This window comes from Phodopus roborovskii, unplaced genomic scaffold (genome assembly GCF_943737965.1).
Source record: "Phodopus roborovskii unplaced genomic scaffold, PHOROB, whole genome shotgun sequence".
NCBI classification, from domain to species: domain Eukaryota; kingdom Metazoa; phylum Chordata; class Mammalia; order Rodentia; family Cricetidae; genus Phodopus; species Phodopus roborovskii.
The window spans coordinates 30,254,415-30,274,224 of NW_026126517.1; the positions used below are offsets into that span (position 1 = coordinate 30,254,415).

General features: G+C 35.0%; 1 protein-coding gene across 1 annotated transcript in view; it reads right to left on the reverse strand.

The window, feature by feature from the left end:
* Ddx10 (DEAD-box helicase 10) overlaps positions 1-19,810 on the reverse strand; it is a 158,661-nt gene that overhangs the window by 103,968 nt on the left and 34,883 nt on the right. The window contains exon 13 of the mRNA XM_051197470.1: positions 18,107-18,584. Coding sequence (XP_051053427.1) covers positions 18,107-18,584 — 478 coding nt within the window. The remainder of the gene's footprint in view (positions 1-18,106; positions 18,585-19,810) is intronic.

A 19,810-nucleotide genomic window follows, 5' to 3' on the forward strand; every position in this document is an offset into this window, starting at 1 on the left:
TATAAAAAAAGGTGATAAGTGTCCTGTCTGCTTTTTTCTAACTTCTTAGCCTTTTTGAAACCTTAAATTATTTAGTAACTATGACTGTTTCCACTGCTCTCTCTAGGATCCAAGCATACAATTCTGTGACACCAAATTTAACTCTTCATTATTTCAGATAAAGATGTAAAGAGACAAGTGCATGGTATTAAGAAGAGAAGAAAAAAATTTAGTTCATGCTTGATGCATATCTAGAAAATTACCCTTGAAGTAATGCATCAATCAAACTACTTCAGCTCATCTGAAATTGGTTAAGAAGGCATCACTAGCCAGGCAGTAATGGCACACGCCTTTAATTCCAGCATGGGGAGACAGAGACAGGCGGATCTCTGTGAGTTCAAGCCCAGCCTGATCTACAAAGCTACACAGAGAAACCCTCTTGGAAAAACAAAAACAAACAAACAAAAAAAGGCATCACTAATAGTTAACTTTCATTTTGACATACGTGAGCATTTTTTTAGGTAGACCATAAAGATTCCCATTGAAATAATTTCCTGCAAAGATGTCCACATACTTCATACCATTAAAATCCCCCAAACTGAATAAATTATTAAGATAAAGATTGATTTTAGTAGGCACTAGGTGAAGACTTTCCCTATTACCACAACCCATGTAATAAAAGTCAACAGTGAAATGGTTTTACTGCACAAAATGTTCTTTTCTTTAACTTTGGATGAATGTGTCTGATGCTTAAAATAAGGTCAAGTTATTTGCTCTCCAATAGAGCTTTATAACGTCTTCTATAAGGTGATTATGGCAAATCATTTGAGTTTGGGACAAATGGTTAAAGAAAAGTTATCTCTGACTCATACCTGGTAGGCTGCAATATTAATGTTCTCAATAGTTAAAGATTCAGTAAATTACTCAGACTAAATAAATGAACCGTTATCCATGTATACTACTGGGACAGTCAGAAGCACTGCCAGTTATGACTTGCTAATAATTTTTCATCTTAATATATGTAGGCCTTCATTTTTTTTAATAATTTAAGAAAATCAAGAACAGCAAGTTCAATTCAAAAGGACTATTATTCTAATCCAACTGCCACAAAGGTACTCAGAAGTACCGATGAATAATAAATATCAATAATGCTTACTTTTAATGAAAAGTACAAACTCACACTTTTGATTTTTAATATATTATTGCTGAAATGTCAAATACATTTACTTAATGATGTATTAACTTTATTTCCTATTCATAGAACATTTCTCATGGTTTCTACATTATACTTTTACCATATATATGTTGCAGGGAATCTGCACGTATAGATCTCCATGGTATCAGAGTTTTATTCTTATATAACACTGCTTCCTCCATCTTATTTTTACCTCAAAAGGCAGAATTCAAAAGTTACCTACGTTGGAGCAGGAACAGCACCAGAGCTACTGAAATGCTTTGCAAAGACAAGAAGTCTGAACTTATGCTTGGTCCTTTCTCTACAATCTTCATCTTGATAATTCATGGTTCACAGTTTTTCCAAGTGTTCCATCTAACAAGGCTCTCATCACAAACAAACCTCTCAGGGCAGCACAACAATGGAGAGATAGGCTCACCAAGCTATAAGTTTACCACAAGATACTTTGCATCCAAAACACCTTTAAAGTTAGCATTAGTAGCCACTTAGAAAGATTAGAATCAGAGGACCAAAAAATATTATTCCAGTTCTAACAGTTACTACCAAGCAAAATAAACTGTTTCAGACCACACAAGAAAGAATGGTTACCTACAAACTATTGTTCTCCATAAGAAAAAAAAAGGCTTGTACAAAACAGTTATTTTCATAACAGATTTAAAACAGTCTTCTGGGAAAGCATCTCTGCCTTTAGTACTCAATGATGCTGAAAAGAGATCCACAGGCTCACTCTTCGATAGCTGCTCAGATCACCCCCAAATTATGAAAAGACAATGAATGCAAATACTAACCAAGTTCTTTGAGATCATATTATATGCAATAGTAAAATGAAATGGAAAACATCTATAAACTTTTCACTTCATACTTTGTATTTGTACCCTTTATTTAATTAAGCACATGCTCTGGCAAGTAGCAGATATAAAAATTAGGATTTGTTGCACAGCTTCAAGTATAATAACACATGCTTAGTGAATCAATTACTGTGTTTATTCAATTGTCTAATCCTAATAATTTTTTAACAAATTTTAGTGAATAGCTCTGCCCATTACAGAGAAAATATATGGCAATGACTAAAATAAAGTTTAGAGCTCTGTGTTGGTTAGTGTTAATTGTTAACTTGATGGAGTTTACCATTGTCTGGAACAAGAGCCTCTAGACCTGCCTGTGAAACAGGCAGCACAGATAGCCTCTGGTGCCTGAAAAGGACAAGGCAATTGCTCTCCCCCTTCCCACAGAAAGAAGGTCACTGCTGATGATTCTTTGCTTTTAGCCAAGTGAATTTTATTTAATACTTCTAACCTAGGAAAAAGTAAAATAATAAGTTCATATTCCCCATATTTCCTTATGTCACTATTTGTAATGGTGTACTACAGAAACCACAGAAAACAAAAACACTCCTATACTGCACTTTCCCCATCATGATATTTTACAAAACCAAAAGCTATATTTACATTTGTTTCAATATTTGATATGCCCTTACTTAATGGTATTTTAAATCACTTATAAATAACATAAATTTTTAAGCACATATTATCAAAGATCTTGACTATCCACTGACCTGAATTTGCTCTACAAGTCAGTTCACAATGTTATCCATCACTTACCACCAAGCATCTAGTTTGGTGTTATATGTATATGTTTCCTCTAAGAACTCATAAGAATAAGGTAAACAAGGAATAATGGGCTAATAAATAATGAAAAGAGTTTGATGCTATCTCCATGGTTTAAAAAGTAGCAGTAACTATGAGGAGCACAGCTAAGATGTTCCAGGTATAAAATAGGGAAGTTGGACAGCCAAATTAAATCTGGTATGAACCTTGACAGGTAGAAGGGCAAAAACATAATGGAACTAATATACTGATTGCTGAAGAATTACACAGATAATAGAGAAGATGAAAGACAGGCTGAAGCTAATAGATGATCAGGAAAAGCCATGAAACAAATGGAGAATAACTAATATAAATCCCGAAAGCAAATAAATTAGGGTCAGAGAAATTGTCAGGTGATAAAATATAACTACCCTGGTTTACTACAGGTCTAACATATATGCATATTAGATATTGAAATATTAAATTATATTCTACAAATATATATGTTGACTAATTTTTCTTTTAAAATAATGGTTTCTTCATGATGATAAGAAGTATCAAGAACAAAGAAATTAGAGTTAGGGAGAATAACAGTTTTTAAGATGACAAATAATTCTGGAAGTAGAGTTAATGAATTTGGTCGAATCTAAACAGAATCACAATGCAATTAAGAGAAATTTCATTATTATGGCATCTAAATTTTGTTTTGTTTTATATGTGTGTATGTATCTGCTATGTCTGCTGTGTGTGTGTGTGTGTGTGTGTGTGTGTGTGTGTGTGTGTGTGTGTAAGAGAGAGAGACAGACAGACAGAATGAGAATGTACCACAGAGGCCAGAAGTACTCACTACATTCCCTGGACACTAGAGTTACAGGCAGCTGTGAACAATCTGACACGAGGTTCCTGAACTCAGGTCCTCTAGGAAAGCAAGAAGCACTCTTAACTAATACACCATATCTCCAGGCCCAAGACAGCAAAAATGTTAAGCCTGGTATTGAAAAAGCTAAATACCCTTTAGACAAAAACCCTTGAGGGGCACACTTGGCCACTTAAAAGAGATTAAATATCTTTTAAACAGATAGGAAAAGATGCAAGGATAGAAATGAAAATGAAGAATTATTTGTAGAGGAAAGACAAGATAGACATATGCTTTAATTAGGAAGCTAAAATTTACCTGAGATAAACAGACTACAGACTTCAAAAGGCAACACCCCTCCCCAACACGGCACCTTCCTCAGCTGCCTTCTCTGCCCACATCATGGGAAGAACTACTTCACAGAAAACTTTAGCATAGACCCAAGCTACAATCAATATTTGTTCTACATTTACTTTATTGGTTTGAAACTTTCCTATATCAAGAGAGATCATTGATGTGTGAGGAAATATAAGAGAGATCATTCTACCAAATAAATGACTTTACAACTTAGTCATCTTTCAACCATGACTAATAAAATTGAAGAAACTAAGATAGAGCAGGTGCTGACTGTGACTTACTAAAACACAATCACATTTGCTTCACTGTAAAGTTAGCAAAAAAAAAAAAAAAAAAAAAAAAACTAGAGGGCATCAGAATCCTTGGAGAAAGAATGTCTGGATAAATACTCTGAAACATGAGAATATTACTTTTTCAGTCTAGCCAGGCTACACTGATGGGGACCTCTAAAAGAAGCCACCCTGCATATTGCAAAAACGCATTGACAGTGTACTACACTAGCAGACCTATAAAAATGTTACAAGAACAAATTTACTAATTTAGTACCATGGAAACAAAGATCAAGTAAAGTCTGTACACCACACCAACAGACATATTTAACTACATAGGAAAAAAACTAAATAAACAACACTGAAACAAAGTACCCAGTAAAGGCACAGGCTCACTTTAAAATTATCTCTAACATATTCCATACACTCAATGTCACAATTATTAATGTAAGGGTTCATTATGGTTATAATCTGATGAATACAGCTGAATCCACAGTGAGTTTGACATCTACATGTAGGACCATATATGCACTGGTATATGTGTAAGTACCATCCAGCAGTCCATGAACATTCTAGTAAACAACCTCTGGTAGAATTATTGCCAAGTCAACATATTTCTTTTTAAATCAGCCAACACAAAACACATTCAATAAAGTTTACTGTTAATTAGCAATCCTATGGTTTGAACAACATCTTTAAAGCAAAAAACTATAGGAACACTAAAAAGAAAATGAGTATAGCCAGTAGTAGCTTAGTATTCAAAGAGTCAACTTCCCATGGCCTTGGAATAGTTTTCCTTCACTTCAGAATAAAATAAAAACAACCTAAAGTGAAAACAGCCAATATTTATTTTTCAAGCACAATTATTTAACTCCCTGAACAATCCTTTGAGCTACTGCTAACACTAACCCCTCTTTCCAACTTAAGAAATATTTCTTAGAATTCATAGTTTACATATAGCTGAGTTAAGAGTGAAGCTCTTCACAATTTACTCCTAAATCAACATTAACTATAACCTTTTCCATGTAATGACCTGGAAAGTTATAATGGACAAAGAAGAAAATTACTCACAAATACCTATAAGCTCAATTGGCTCAGAAGTAAGTGCAGATGATTGATTGATAGACAGATAGGCAGGCAGGCAGGCAGGCAGGCAGGAGAAAAACGGTATTTGGGGCTTTATGGCAGGAAGATGGGCTGGAAGGACAGTTCAATATGAAAACAATAGAGTAGAAAATTCCTAAAATATATACATATGTGAAGGGGATCTAAATGGAATACAAGTAACAGGGAGACAAAGCACAAACTGGACATCTCTTGTCAACAAATGAAGCCTCCAGTTTTGAAAATGGGTTACATTTAATCAAGTTGTTGGTCAAAAGGGCCCCATGGGAACCCCCAAACAACTCAAGCTGTTGCCAGTGCTATTGGTTGCTCTCCATAAGCTGATGGGAAGGCCCTAGTGTTGAAGACATCAGCTACAAGACTCACTGAACATGAAGAAGTCAAGCCTACATAAAGCCTTCACCCCTACTGGTACTGAAAGTGTGCAGACTACCAAATGAGAAAGATAAATACTAACCTAGCTACAAATCCTCAGATCTACAAAGATGACCTGCATGTAAGATGCACTAGTGCAACAGAAGGATAAAGCTTGCTTGCAGGACTAACCAACCAATATCTGCATGAGATGGAACCCATCTCCCCAACACTACTTGGGTGACCAAGAACCTGAAACTAGGTAGCCCAGGTACCTAGGAGGAATCTAAATACTACTGTTCTGCTAAAGGAATGTAGCATTAAAACGATTCCTAATGGCATTCTGCTATGCTCATAATTAGTGCCTTAGTCATCATCAGAAAAGCTTTCTCCTGCAGTAGATGGGAGCAAACATACATATAAATAAATCTTTTTTTAAAAAACTTTAATTTAAAAAAGATATTTTATTACAATTTTACCCATTATGAGAGTGATGCATGTGCTAAGACATGCATGTGAAAAGTCACAAACAATTTTCAGAAGTCCATTCTCTCCTTCCTTCACATGGGTCTTGGGGATCAAACTCAAATCATGGAGCAGAGTGGCAAGCACCTTTACCTACCTAGCTATCTCAATATGCTTTAGCAAATTAATAGAAAACTTGGGATTCACATCTGCCATTGGTTCTGTATTAATACGCTGGAAAAGTAAACCTTTAATATAAATATAATATAAGCTACTCTCTGACTTTCAGTTTGACCACACCTGCCAAAACGAAAGATGAAACAAGATACTATAGCATCATTCATTGCTAAAATTACTGAAACAAAAGATCTTTGAGATTAGCTTTTCTGATTGTTTCCCAAAGAAAAAAATAAATGGCACCCCAAATGTCTCCTTTATAACAGAAGCTAAATATGGCTTCTCATCAACTATAACTTTCAAAGAAACAGCTGTACTTGATCCAGATTTGGAAAATGTTAGCTTCAATCATAACTAGTCTCTAATCAGTCTTTTAAAAACAAATTACAAGACAGAAATCATTTTATACACTATTTATAGAATCCACTATAGTAAAATGAAGAACTGACAAGTTCAGTGTAAACTTTCAGCAAAATACAGTATTCAAATATTTGTTTTACCTTATTCTCTTACCAATAAAACATTCTACAAAATTATAAATGGTTACTATAAAAAATAATCTTGCAAGAGCAATTCTGTTTGTTTCATTAAAATTAAACTAGCTGAAATGGTGTACTCTTTAAATGATTAAATACTCAAGTTCTGATATGAACTCATTTTGAAAAATAAATTTCATTAACAAGCACTTATACATTAAATATGATCCATTGAATTTACATGATGTTGCATTGCTGTATGTACTGGCATTTACAGAGCCAACTTTCAACAGCGGTATCTCCAGGAAGTATAAGGAGAGAAAACAAAGCTATTATACATAATATTTAATAGAAAACTTAAATCTTCACTTTTTGAAGAATAAAAGGGCCAGTCTATGACCTTTAACTACCAAAAACACTTTAAATTTTTATCTGATAAAATAGTCTTGTCGTAAACTGAAGCATGTGAATTAAATACCTTTGCAATCCATCCCTTTAGTGACTCCTGTCAGTAATAATGACACTGTTCAACCATTAACACCCTAACCAAAGCAGCTGTGGTTGCCCAGACCTCTCTCATAGGAGAGGGGAAAAGATCACTATCACCTCACCTGAGATTACAGCCACTTTCTTCCCATACCCCAGCTATGTATAATTCTGTCCATCTGTATGCTGTCTCTGGAGGTGCTAGAATATCAAAAGTAAAAGGTTAACCTAAAGGAGGACTCAATCTATACACCTTATGGAAGATTGTCACCTGTGTTGGGGTCAACCATCCTCCTGTAGGGAAACCCAGTAATCTCACTGGCTCACCAAAAACTTTTTTGATCTATCACTAGTACCCTGTCTGGGATGAACAGATGTTTGCTCATGTCTCCTCAGAAAAATTACACAAGGATAATAAAACAATATTTGATATACAGTGCATAATGACAATCTTTATTGTTAGTACTACTCTAACCTTTAAAATATCTAGACATTAATTTCAATAATCCATACGCAAACCATGCTATTTATTAGTACATCATTAGTATTAAACAATAATCACTTTTGTTAATATAACAGCTGAGGGACTAAAATCAGATCATTAACAATGGCACGGTTTAAAACCTTAAACAACCACAATTCCCCAATATTTTATGTTTCTGAATATGTCCTATTGATTTCTATTTTAATTCAACTGCAATTGGAGTACACACCATTCATCTGGTCAACCCTTTAAAATGTTTTGAGATATTTAATGATCAGTATATCACCTCTTAACTTTTGGAATAAGATCAGGTATATGATTAAGTACATAGTACATCAGAAATTTATCATACAAATCAAGAAATAAACATTTTGTAGTATTAGCTATGGTGTTCTCCAACACCAATTAGGCCAAAGCACTTGATAGCCAATACCTTTGTACGTCTTCTGATTTTTTTAATCAGCTTCTCTATCATTTGCTGACAAAACAAAATTAAAATTTTCTCATCATGATTTTGGAGCTTTCCACTGTCTGTGGCTCTTCCAGAAGTCTGACTCATTCTCTAGCAACCTTGTTCACTGCCCCTTTCCTCAAAACAACAACAAAAAAAAAAAAAAAAAAAAAAAAAAAAAGAATCAGTAAGTTTTATAACAAATTTTTAAATTAAGAAAGAATTCAAACTTCTACAGGAGTTTGTCTCTCATGAGGATCCTTCTCTGGACTAAGCTAGTAACACAGGAAATCTATCCTTCCCTAGGCTTCCCTAGGTAGCAGGGTGTTTTTCCTGCATGTATGTGCTACACAGTGCCCACAGAGGCTATTAGAGGATATAAGATCCCTGAAACAGGGGTTACAGACAGTTATGAGACACCATGTGGGTACCAGGAGTAGAATTAAGGATCCTCTGGAAGAGAAGACAGTTCTCTTAACTGCTGAGACATCTCTCCAGTCCTCTTACTTGAAAATTTTGTTTGCCCTTTAAAATCTGCTTATTTTTGCTCATTCTAAAGCACTTATGTTTTGCATTTTGTCCAAAAGTCTACCCTATCTGCAAGAGGTTCAATCTATTAGCAGCTTATTCCACCATATCCAAAGTTATTATGTAAATGCTTCTTCAATTTTACTTTGCATACACATGTTTACTATTCTTGGAAATACAGTATATATAGTATATAATACTCCATATGTCCAGAAAAGACCAGGAGTCATAGGAGGCTGGTAACCATGGTATTAGCTGAAACAATTCCACAAATCAGTAACTTAAGATTATAATATATTAAGCAAAAGGAGGCTCATTACAGTACTGATTAACTGTTTAAAATTATTTTGGTAGCTATGTTGGAGGATACAATTGAGAAAATATACTGGGTACTGATTTAACAACCCAAGGGACAAAATAAGGGGGTAAAAATAGTAGGGATAAAAAGAATGAAGAATGGGGTTGGGTCAAAGATAATAATAGGTAAACAAGCTACACAGAAATTAAAAAGCAATGCACAAGAAGAGGCCACAAAACATTTTGCTTGCAAAATCCTCAATCTATAAATGGGATTTCTTTGCCAAGTTTCTTACATTCCTTACTATCACCCTGATTCACCCGAGAAATGGGAAATTAGTGACCATGTCAAAATTTCTCTAAAACTTACTAGATGTAGATCTCAGCAATCGCTTTACTCTGGCCAATTCAGTTAGTTAAAGTTTAAGGTATCTTTCTAGCTAATAGAGAAATCTAGGAATTATTATAAAATGATCAGTTTGCACAAAATAAGGAACCCATTTGTTATTAATTAATTTATACATGGACTAGACTGGCCCACCTTAAATGACTTAATACATAAAATCACATGTAACAAAAAATGCTAAGTGACTCCTGTGCACCTGTCAATCTGGAACCTCTGGCACAACCAAGTTCAACTTAACTCCCTTAAATGTATATTCACAATCAACCTAGTTTCCAGACATAATGGAACACATTTCTATCCTCAAGTCTTTCCTTACTCATGACATTTCCCTGATTAAAAGCCCTTATTAACTACAATTATTAGCAAAGTCCTTTTCTAAGACTAAATTCCTGTCTTCATTGACCCTTACATACTCTCCTCTCAAATACTTCTTTAACTTTCTTTAACATATGCAAGTGAACAAGTATTCCTTTAATGTTTATGCTCTATAGCATCAACTAAACTATAAACAAAAGCCAAAGGCCTCGAAAGACCAAAAACAAAAACAAAAACCCACAATGAGGCAGTAGTCCAATACACACTAAAACAGTAACAACCATGACAATACACAATGGCCAGTGATATGAGGGTATGGAAGAACAGGAGTCCTCATACACTGCAGGTAAGAGTGCAACCACTTTGGAAAGCAATCTAACAACTCAAGTCTTAAGCATATAACGAAAACAGGACTCAGCACTCCTACATGAATATTTCCAACAATAAATATGAATACCCACCTAAAAGCATACATCAGTATACTTCCAACAGTACCATTTATAAATACCAAATGCATTAAAACAACTAAATGTACATTAACTCTAAATGACAAACAAAATTAGCATTTAAAATTTTAAAGCTAACAAAGTACTATAGAAGAACCAAACACCTTATATATGTCCCATCTTTATGTGGCTTTTCATCTTATATTACTCTCTCTTTAAAGACTTTACTATTTTTAAACTATGTATTTTCTATAGCTGTCTATACCCATTTTCTTTTCTTCCTTTTTTTTCAAGCATACTGTGTCTGTTTAGAGGTTTTCTGTCTGAACCTGACATTTTGTGCATCTTCAGGCTTCTCTGACCACACGAGCTAAACCTTAAACTAAGAAACAGCTAGGCCCTTCCGAGCATCTCCACTTAGCACATGGCCTGGTGGCTGACTCCACCCCCTTCAGGTCAGTAAGAGTGGAGCCTCATTGCCTGGGACTGGTCTGGAGCCTGTCTATCTGCCCCAGGTAGGAGCTCCTACCTAGAAAAGGGACAAGATCTCCTGAGCAAATTGAGAGCAGGAGAGAGGGGAGAGGAGTCAGAAGAAAAAAGAAGGGAGAAGAGGAGGGGAGAGGAGGACATGAGGGAGAAGGAAGATTGAGTCAGGTGAAGAACAGAGGAGAGCAAAAAAAGAGATACCATAATAGAGGAAGCCATTATAGCTTTGAAGAGAAAAATGGCACTAGGGAAATGTCCAGACACCTACAAAAGTGACTGACCCCTACTAACAATCTAAGCAATAGTGAAGAGACTACCTTAAATGTCCTCCTAGATAACAAGATGGATGACTACCTTATATGCCATCCTATTGCCTTCATCCAGTGGAAGCAAAGGCAGACACCCACAGCTAGACACTGAGCCTAACTTCGGGATCCAGTTGCAGAGAGGGAAAAGTGATGCACAAAGGGGTCAAGACCAGGAAGGAGAAACCAACAGAAACAGCTGACCTGAACAAGGGGGACCTTATGGACCCCAGACTGATGGCTGAGAAACCAGCATAAAACCAACCCAGACCTCCTGAGCATGGGTCTCAGTTAGGAGGACTGGGCAGTCTATGGGACCTCTGGCAGTGGAACCAGAATGTATCCCTAGTGCATAAACGGAATTCAGCAGCCTATTTCCCATGGAAGGATACTCCCTTAGCCTAGAGGCATCGAGGAAGGCCTAGGTCCTACCCCAAATGACTTGACAGATTTTGATGATCCCTCATGGAAGGCATCATCCTCCCTGTTGAGAGTAGAGGGAATGGGATGGGAAGAGTGATCAGGGTGCAAGGGAAGGAGGGAGGGAGGGAGGGAGGGAGGGAGGGAGGGAGGGAGGGAGGGAGGGAAAGGGGACTGGGATCGATATGCAAAATAAGAAAAAGATATTAATAATAATAATTTTTTTAAAAAAGGAGCTCCTACCAAGTCCCCTGCCAGTGTGTAGCTCATAAACCCCATTCAAGTCTTTTTTTTTTTTTTTTTTAAGCTTTCACAGGCCCTATGTGGATTTACAAGCCCCACATTGGGCATCAAATATAACAGTACTTTCTCACTGGAACTGGCAGCCTGCAAATAATGACATAGAGGCATTAATTATGAATGCTTAGCCTTAGACTTTTTTCTAACTTAACCTGTTTCTACTAATGTACCTTCTATCATGTGGCTTAGTTGCCTTTCCTCTGTTCCCATGTCCAGAGTGGTCCAGGTCCTACTGGTGTCTCCCACATACCTAGATTCATCCTTCAGACTTTCCCTCTCTGTCCCCAAGTCCCACCTATTCTCTCCTGCCTAGCTACTAGTCATTCAGCTTTTTATTACACCAATCACAGCAAATCATCTTCACAGTATACAAATATCCCACATCAAAGCTGGAGAGCAACATATAAAAAGTACAGCAGGCTAAATTGTGAGCCTCCAAGCAGAGAATACTCCTAACAATCCTAAAAACCTATAAATATTATCTCTCCTCTTCATAAAGAAAAAAGCCAGATGCATCTGTATTGTCTGCCATAAAATAGGGTTAATTAATAAAAGGGAAGCATGGGAAGGAAGAAAAGATAAACTAGTATTTATGTTAAGTCTGTTAATTGCATGATCAACACATTATAAATCTAAATAACCTGATTCTAGTACACAGGCTAATAACTAGATTAGTGAGCTCCAAAGATTCTGAGAACATATTCTGGGCAATAAAAATCCTCTTCTCTCCTTTCATGTAGAAGAGAGAAAATATCTCAAATTTTTTTTTTAGTTGAGAATGAGATAGTCTAAATTTTAAACTTTGATTTTCAAAGTTCTACTTGGGAAAAATGTTAGGAAGACGCCAATTCAAAAAGGTCTAAAGAAAGTAATATTCTTCAAAACCAAGAATGCACTGTTTAGTAAGTTCTTGCTAAGTATTCTTGGAATAGTCAACCATTTCCTACAAATGTTTAAATTCATATACCTTCCAAAATTAGTATCACAGCAAAGTAGAAAACATTTCTGTTCTATTGTCCCCATGACAAAAGCCAGAAGATATAATATATCAGGTGAAATAAATATTGTTATAGTATCAATGATATGATCACTAGACAAATTATCTGTATTCCTATTTATATCCACTGACTCCACGCTTCAATTAGTTTGGCAAACATTCTTTTTTGTTTCCAAGTAGAAAGAAGAAAAAGGATTTGAAAAGTTTAGACTATAAGTAATGAAACCAATTCCCTAACACATTTGGCATGGTATCTACAAACAAAATTCTATAAATATACTTCAACAAAAGCACTCAATCTCCCACAGGGAGATCACTTAGATATTTAAGCAATAATAGTATTTCCTATTCTGTGTCTCAAAAAAAAAAAAAAATGAATGAATGAAGGAAGGAAGGAAGGAAGGAAGGAAGGAAGGAAGGAAGGAATGAATGAGGAAAAAAAGAAACCTCCACTAAGTGATGGCTGGAATACAGAAGTAAAATTTTTAAAAATTATAACAGCTAAAATGGAAAGTTGATTAAAAATGTAAAACTAATATCATATTCAAAACCAACTATGTTCAAAAGATGATAAACAATCAAATATATTAGCATGAACCCAAAAAAATGTTCATTTTAAAAATTCAAGGACAAAGATGAAGTGAAGTGAGGCAAGGAAGAGTCAGCTACTTCAATTTCAGTCCCAGAATCATTAATGTCAACTCTTGTTTGTAAATACTAAGCAATGTGAAGGAACAAAAAAAAAAACTGCTTGATCAGTGTCTCAAACCTTATCAATGGCCCCAAAATGCTTGTCATATATGATAAAGATGCTATTAATATTTCAAAAATCATAGTTTAAAATATTAGTGTTTTGGGGCTAGAGAAATGTGTCCTAATTAAGACCACTTGTTCTTCCAGAGGACCTTAGCACTCACACTGTAACGCAAAACCACCTGTTACTCCAGTTTCGAGGGAACCAATGACCTCTTTGGGCCTCCACGGGTACCACACACCCATGTGCTCTCAGAAGCATATGCTCCTGTGTGTATATACATACACAGAAATAAATGAATACACAACCTTAAGTGCATTTTTTAGATAATTTTTTGAGTTAGAAAGAAAACAGGTTTATTTTTTACTTGCAATTCTGACCCAGGGTAAACAGGGGCCATATCTGGTGACACAAAGATAAAAATTTTTATAGTGTGATAAAAACAGAATTTTAAATCATAATTAAAACCATAATACAAAGCTGGAGCTGCTCTATCATATTTAGAGACTAAATTATTTAGGCTCCTGTTTACAAAAATTCAATAAGTCTTTTCAACCAAGTAATTCTTATACAGCCTCAAAATGCCAATTTCTATGAACAATCCTACAAAGGAGTCCCAACAATCTCTCACTATTCAATAATGGTGTATAAATAGACAATGACATAGAGAGTATGCCAATGATCAACATGACTAGTCTGTTAGATTTTTTTGACAAAATAAAACAAATATCCTTAAAATACATAGTAACCAGGCAGGCCAAGAAAGAAAATAAATTTTCTTTGTGGCAACAGAAACAAAGGTACCTAACAAAATATCTATTACTAAGTAGAGTACAACACTATAAGAAAGGAAAACAAACAATGTTCAAGTGAAGTTTGTTTCACAGGAATTTAAACCAATTCAGTATTAGAGATAGGAAACAGTCAATATATTATATTAACAGACTAAGAACCATCATGTGATTACCTTAATAGTTATAGAAATACATATGACAAAATTTATCAGCCATTTATGGTTTAAAAAAAAAAAACTACATAGACGGGGAATAGAATGTAATATTCCCAATCTAATAAAACAAAAACAATTAGAAGCTAACATCAGATACAAGGGTAAAATCTGAATGCTTCTCCCATCTGAAATCAAGAACAACATTTTGGTTTCTACCCTTCCTTACCTCTCTGATTCTTAAGATCCAATCAGTTATAATCAGGCAAGAAAAAGATGTAAGAGGGTAAAAATGATTATTATTTTGGTATTTACAAATAAAGGTGATTAAACTAATTACAATGACTTTAAAGAAGTACCAAAAAAAAAAAAAAGTCACCAGAATGAGTTAGTTTAAAATAACTGATATACAAAAACAAATTGTATGTCTGTATGATGAACAGAAAAAAATTACAAACTGAAATTTTTAAAGTTTTGTGTAAAATAGTATAGAAAAATACCAAGTAGTAAAAAGCTAACAAAGTATCTGTGTAGTATGCATAAGCAAAAAAGCTAAAGGTAGTAAAGGAGACCCAAAAAAAGTAAAGATTATCACATTCATAGAATCAAAAGACTCAGTATTGAGGTGTCAACTGGCTCCAAAATAAATTTAAAACTTCAATGCAGTATGAATGAAGACACCAGCAGGTTTTGTATACAAATCAAATAACTAATTTTAAAGCCTATGAAAGTGCAATGGCACCAAAATAGCCAACATTTACAGTGGACAAGAGGATACCAAATTGGAAAACTGAAAATAATTTGATTTAAGATTTACTATAAAGCTACTGTAATCATGACAGATGTCATTAGTGAAAAGCACAATACACACAAGCACAGCAGATAAAACAGAAATCACAATACTAACACACCACACACACACACACACACACAGTGTCTGTTAACTGACTTTCAACAATGACTCAAAGTAATCCAATGGAAAAAAGCATAATCTTTTGTCCGAAAGGTAAGGAATCTACTGGATACAAAAAAGTTAAATTTGACCCCTGACTTAGAATCATTCACAAAAATTAAGCTGAAATAAATTTTAGTTCTAAATAAAAGGCTAAATCCCTAAGAGTTCCGGAAGAAAACATAGTACAAGATTTTCATAACCTTATATTGATCACAAATTCACCAGATATGATATTTATACATTATAAAACATAATAAACATTTCAAAATTTAATATTCTGCTCTTCGTAGGACATAACTGAAAGAAAATACTAGCAAAACACATCTAATGAGGGATATGGATCTAGAATACATAAACAAATAAAGTGAGTAATACAATTTTCTTAAAAAGCAAAAGAAAGACATTTTACCATGCAAGATATACAGGCAGCAAATACAGGGTGACAGGATGTTCACCATTAGTCATCAGCAGGAAAATGCCATAAAAACTTTAATAGACTTAGCTATGTAGCTGAATACATACAATTTAAAAACAAGTTTTAAAGACTCATAAATGTTCAAATGAGCCCATTTGATAAATAGCTATAGAGATTCTCCCAAAGATTACTTATCTTACATTGTGCTGTCTATCTACCCCACTAGTTTGCATTCATCCCTGAGAAATGGAAAGGGTCATATACACATACACAAAGCTTTTGTCACAACCACCAAAACTGTGGAGAACAATGCCTACTGACAAAACACTTGTGAATCCTCATACTATGAAGAGAAACTCAGCAATTAAAAGGAACAAGCTACTGATGAATATAGTAAAAGTAAGTACACTAGCACAAAGACACCAAACACACAATACTACAAACTCTATGGTTCTATCTACATGTCATTCTGAAAACTGCAAAACTACCAGAGCAAAAGTCAGATCAGTGGTTGAGAATGGAATGAAGTCACTTTTTACAAAGGGGGTGAAGCAATGTGTTAGTGATAAACTGCTTTAGGCTAGATTGTGACAAAGATTAAAACTTTTGTTCAAGCTAAAATGTACTTCCTAAGAGACTTTTTAACTATGTATCTGTTACATAAATTCACCTTTGTAGAAAGGTGCTTTATAGACAGTGTGCTATACAAACCTTTTGAGGACTCTCACCCCAGTCAGCTGACAATCAACATCAATCATCATACTGACTTAAGAGATTAGAATAAAATCCAATTTCCTTATTTCACTTATTTATTTAAAGGAATCACAGACTTTAAATAGCTTAATTAAAGCAGAATAAGTCAGTACAGGATTTTGCTCCAGATTTTCTCTAACCTATATAAAAGCACCTACTTCACAGGTAGTTCAGAAAATAAATGACATCTTTTTATAAAACATCCCTCTCAGTAAGTCAGGGCTCAATAAACCTATCTGCCACTTTGTATCTTTAGTTACTTAGGAAACACTTTTCCAAAGTTTTCCAGTTCAAAATCAGGTCCTTGGTTTAACTAGCGACTTTTAGAAATATTTTATGATGAGTAAGAGTCAGGCTAAATATTTCACATAATTATTTCAGGAGATCAGCATAATAAGTAATAGGAAATTTCTACTTAAGATACTAACTTGATTATCAAAAGCAAGTAAATTTCATGGGCTGGGGAGATGGCTCAGTGGTTAAGACCATTGGCTGCTCTTCCAGAGGACCTGGGTTCAATGGCAGCTCACAACTATCTTAACTCCAGTTCCAAGGGATATGCCACCTTGATACAGATATACATGCAGGCAATAACATAAGTGCACATGAAATAAAAATACATAATCAAATAGGTAGATAAATTTCAAGGGGATAGAGAGAAGGCTCAGTAGCTAAGACCACCTATTGCCCTCACAGAGGACCCCAGTTCAGTTCCCAGCAACCACCTAATGGTTAACAGTCCTAAGTTTTCCTGGCTTCCACAGTACTGAATGCATGAAATGCAGACACACATGCATAAAAGTAACAACCTTTAAATAAAGGAATTCATTTCATAATCAGAAAGATGTAAATCCTAACAGCCAACAGCTGCTTAGAGAGAAAAAGTTCAATTCACTGGTAGAGGTCCTGGTAGACTGTGTCTTTGCTAGGGAGACAGTTCTATACCCACAAGCATTCAGGCAACACTAAATTGACTCAGTAGGTTTTATATATACATACATATATAGAGAGGGGGTAGATGATATAGACAGAAATAGAATGACATACATACATACATATATGAGAGGCCATAATTATATATGCATGGACATAAGGCAATTGAATGAATCTGATCAAAATAAAATACTCATGTATGAAGAAAATTAGTAAGTTTTTTAAAAGTGTATGTAATTACAATTGCTCTTTAAAATAATGTAGTCCATCAAGAGACTGGATGTTAAAAGACTCATAATGAAGAGTTCTCACATCATAACAATAAACCTCACTGCCCCCTTCATGTCACAATCATTACTACAGCTACTTTCAAAACATAGCATCAGAAAACCATTCAAGAAGATTGTGGCTGACAACCTCTTGAGTTCTGAAGTCAGGAAGTATTGAGAATGTGTTTAAATATGAAGAAAAACAGAATCATACACAAGAAAGACACTAACTCCAAGCTTCTCTTAGTTGTTACTTTTCATGAGTTTCAAAAGGCAACAATTAGCACAAAGTGTAAAGACTCCCATTTGGAGTAAACTTACCGACAATGCTTCATTCTCTTTAAGATCCAACCCAAACACATCACGCCGCTTCACTGTGAGGAAATCGCCATCTGCCCCATCTTCATCATCATCATCTCTGTCTAAGAACTGCACAGGAACTTCCTTGGCCGCCCCCTGGGCCTCCTCAACACTGAGAGCAGATTCAGCGCAGGGCCGTCTTGCTTTTCCCAGCTGCTCTTCCATTTCTTCCTCTTCTGTGTCTGTATCTGTGTCCTGTTCTTCACTATCGCCACTGGCCAGGCTGTGTTCCGTCTCTCCTAGTTTTCTTCCACTTTTGTGAAGAATGGACATTTTCTCACTGAAATAAGATCGAAATTCTTCTACCTCATCATTAGTGAGGGAAGGAGCCCTGGGCTGGGTTGCTTCGGTGACTTGATTCCTTACCAACCCTTTGGTGGGCTGCTTCTCCATTTTCTGAAGAAATCTTATCCGTGGTGCCACAGCAAGACCAAGAGACCTTCAGAAAGGAATAAAATGGAGGTTTTTGGGTTTTGTTTTTAGTTTTAATTTTTTATTTATTTTAAACCTAGCAGCAAGATTTTGAGTGTTTCCTTCCAGGAGCAAGTCTAACAATATTTACTAAATTCCCACTGGTGAATAGAAACACAACTTTTAAAACAGTAAAGGTTAAGCCAGGTATGGTGGCACACCACTTTACTCTTTAATCCCAGCACTTGGCAGCTCTCTGTGAGTAACAAGACAGCTCCAGGTCTGCCAAGATTCCACAGTGACACAAAGCCTCCAAATAAATAAATAAACAAATGTCAGCTTTATCCATTGGCTTTTTCCCTAGATAATTCACTACAGAAACTGAAAAGTTCATTATTGAAAAGCACAATAGACCTGCTAGGTTCAAAATGTACAGCTCTGTCATTTGCTACTGGTATACTCTCAAGTATATTCACCTCTCTAGACAGTTTTTTTATCTGCAAAATGGAAGGATTGAGAATGCCTATCTAATAGTTGTTATATAAAGTTAATAAACATATACAATACAGTGAAAGTAATAAATAAGCAACTATGGCAGCCATGTCTATCAATACCACTTTCATGATATGAAGGATTAGGACAATGAGTTTATATATACCAAAGGACTTCTCATAACACAGTACAGTGACATGGTTTTCAGGAACTAAAACCTGAATTCCTTGAAAACAAGAGTATGTGTACTCCTGTTCCTGCCTCAACTTGGTATGCCAGACTTTGTTGACTCCACAAGGAAGGCCTTATCCCTCTAAGGAGTGTGGGGGGAGACAGAAAGGAGGAGGGAAGAGAAAGGGAACTGGAGTTGCTATGTAAAATGAAAAAATTTTAGAGGGGAAATTTTTAGAGTATATATGCATATATAATTCTATCATTGAATTAATTATATGTATATATATAATTAATTTTTGATATATATATCACTCAAAGTATTTCTCTAGTACATTTTTTTAAACTTTGTATCTTATTAGACATAGGAATTGCTTTAGCTATCATAGGCTTCTAAAGGAAATCCTACACCTCAAGAAAATTATATATATATTTATATATATATAAACTAAAAACATAATTAAACTATACTGATAACTTAGATTTACTATAATTGTTTGCCTTCTATAAACATCACCAAAAACAAGTCTTCAACAACAAACAAAATTTACTAGTTTGATACAACAAAACAACTTCTAATTATAACCCTGC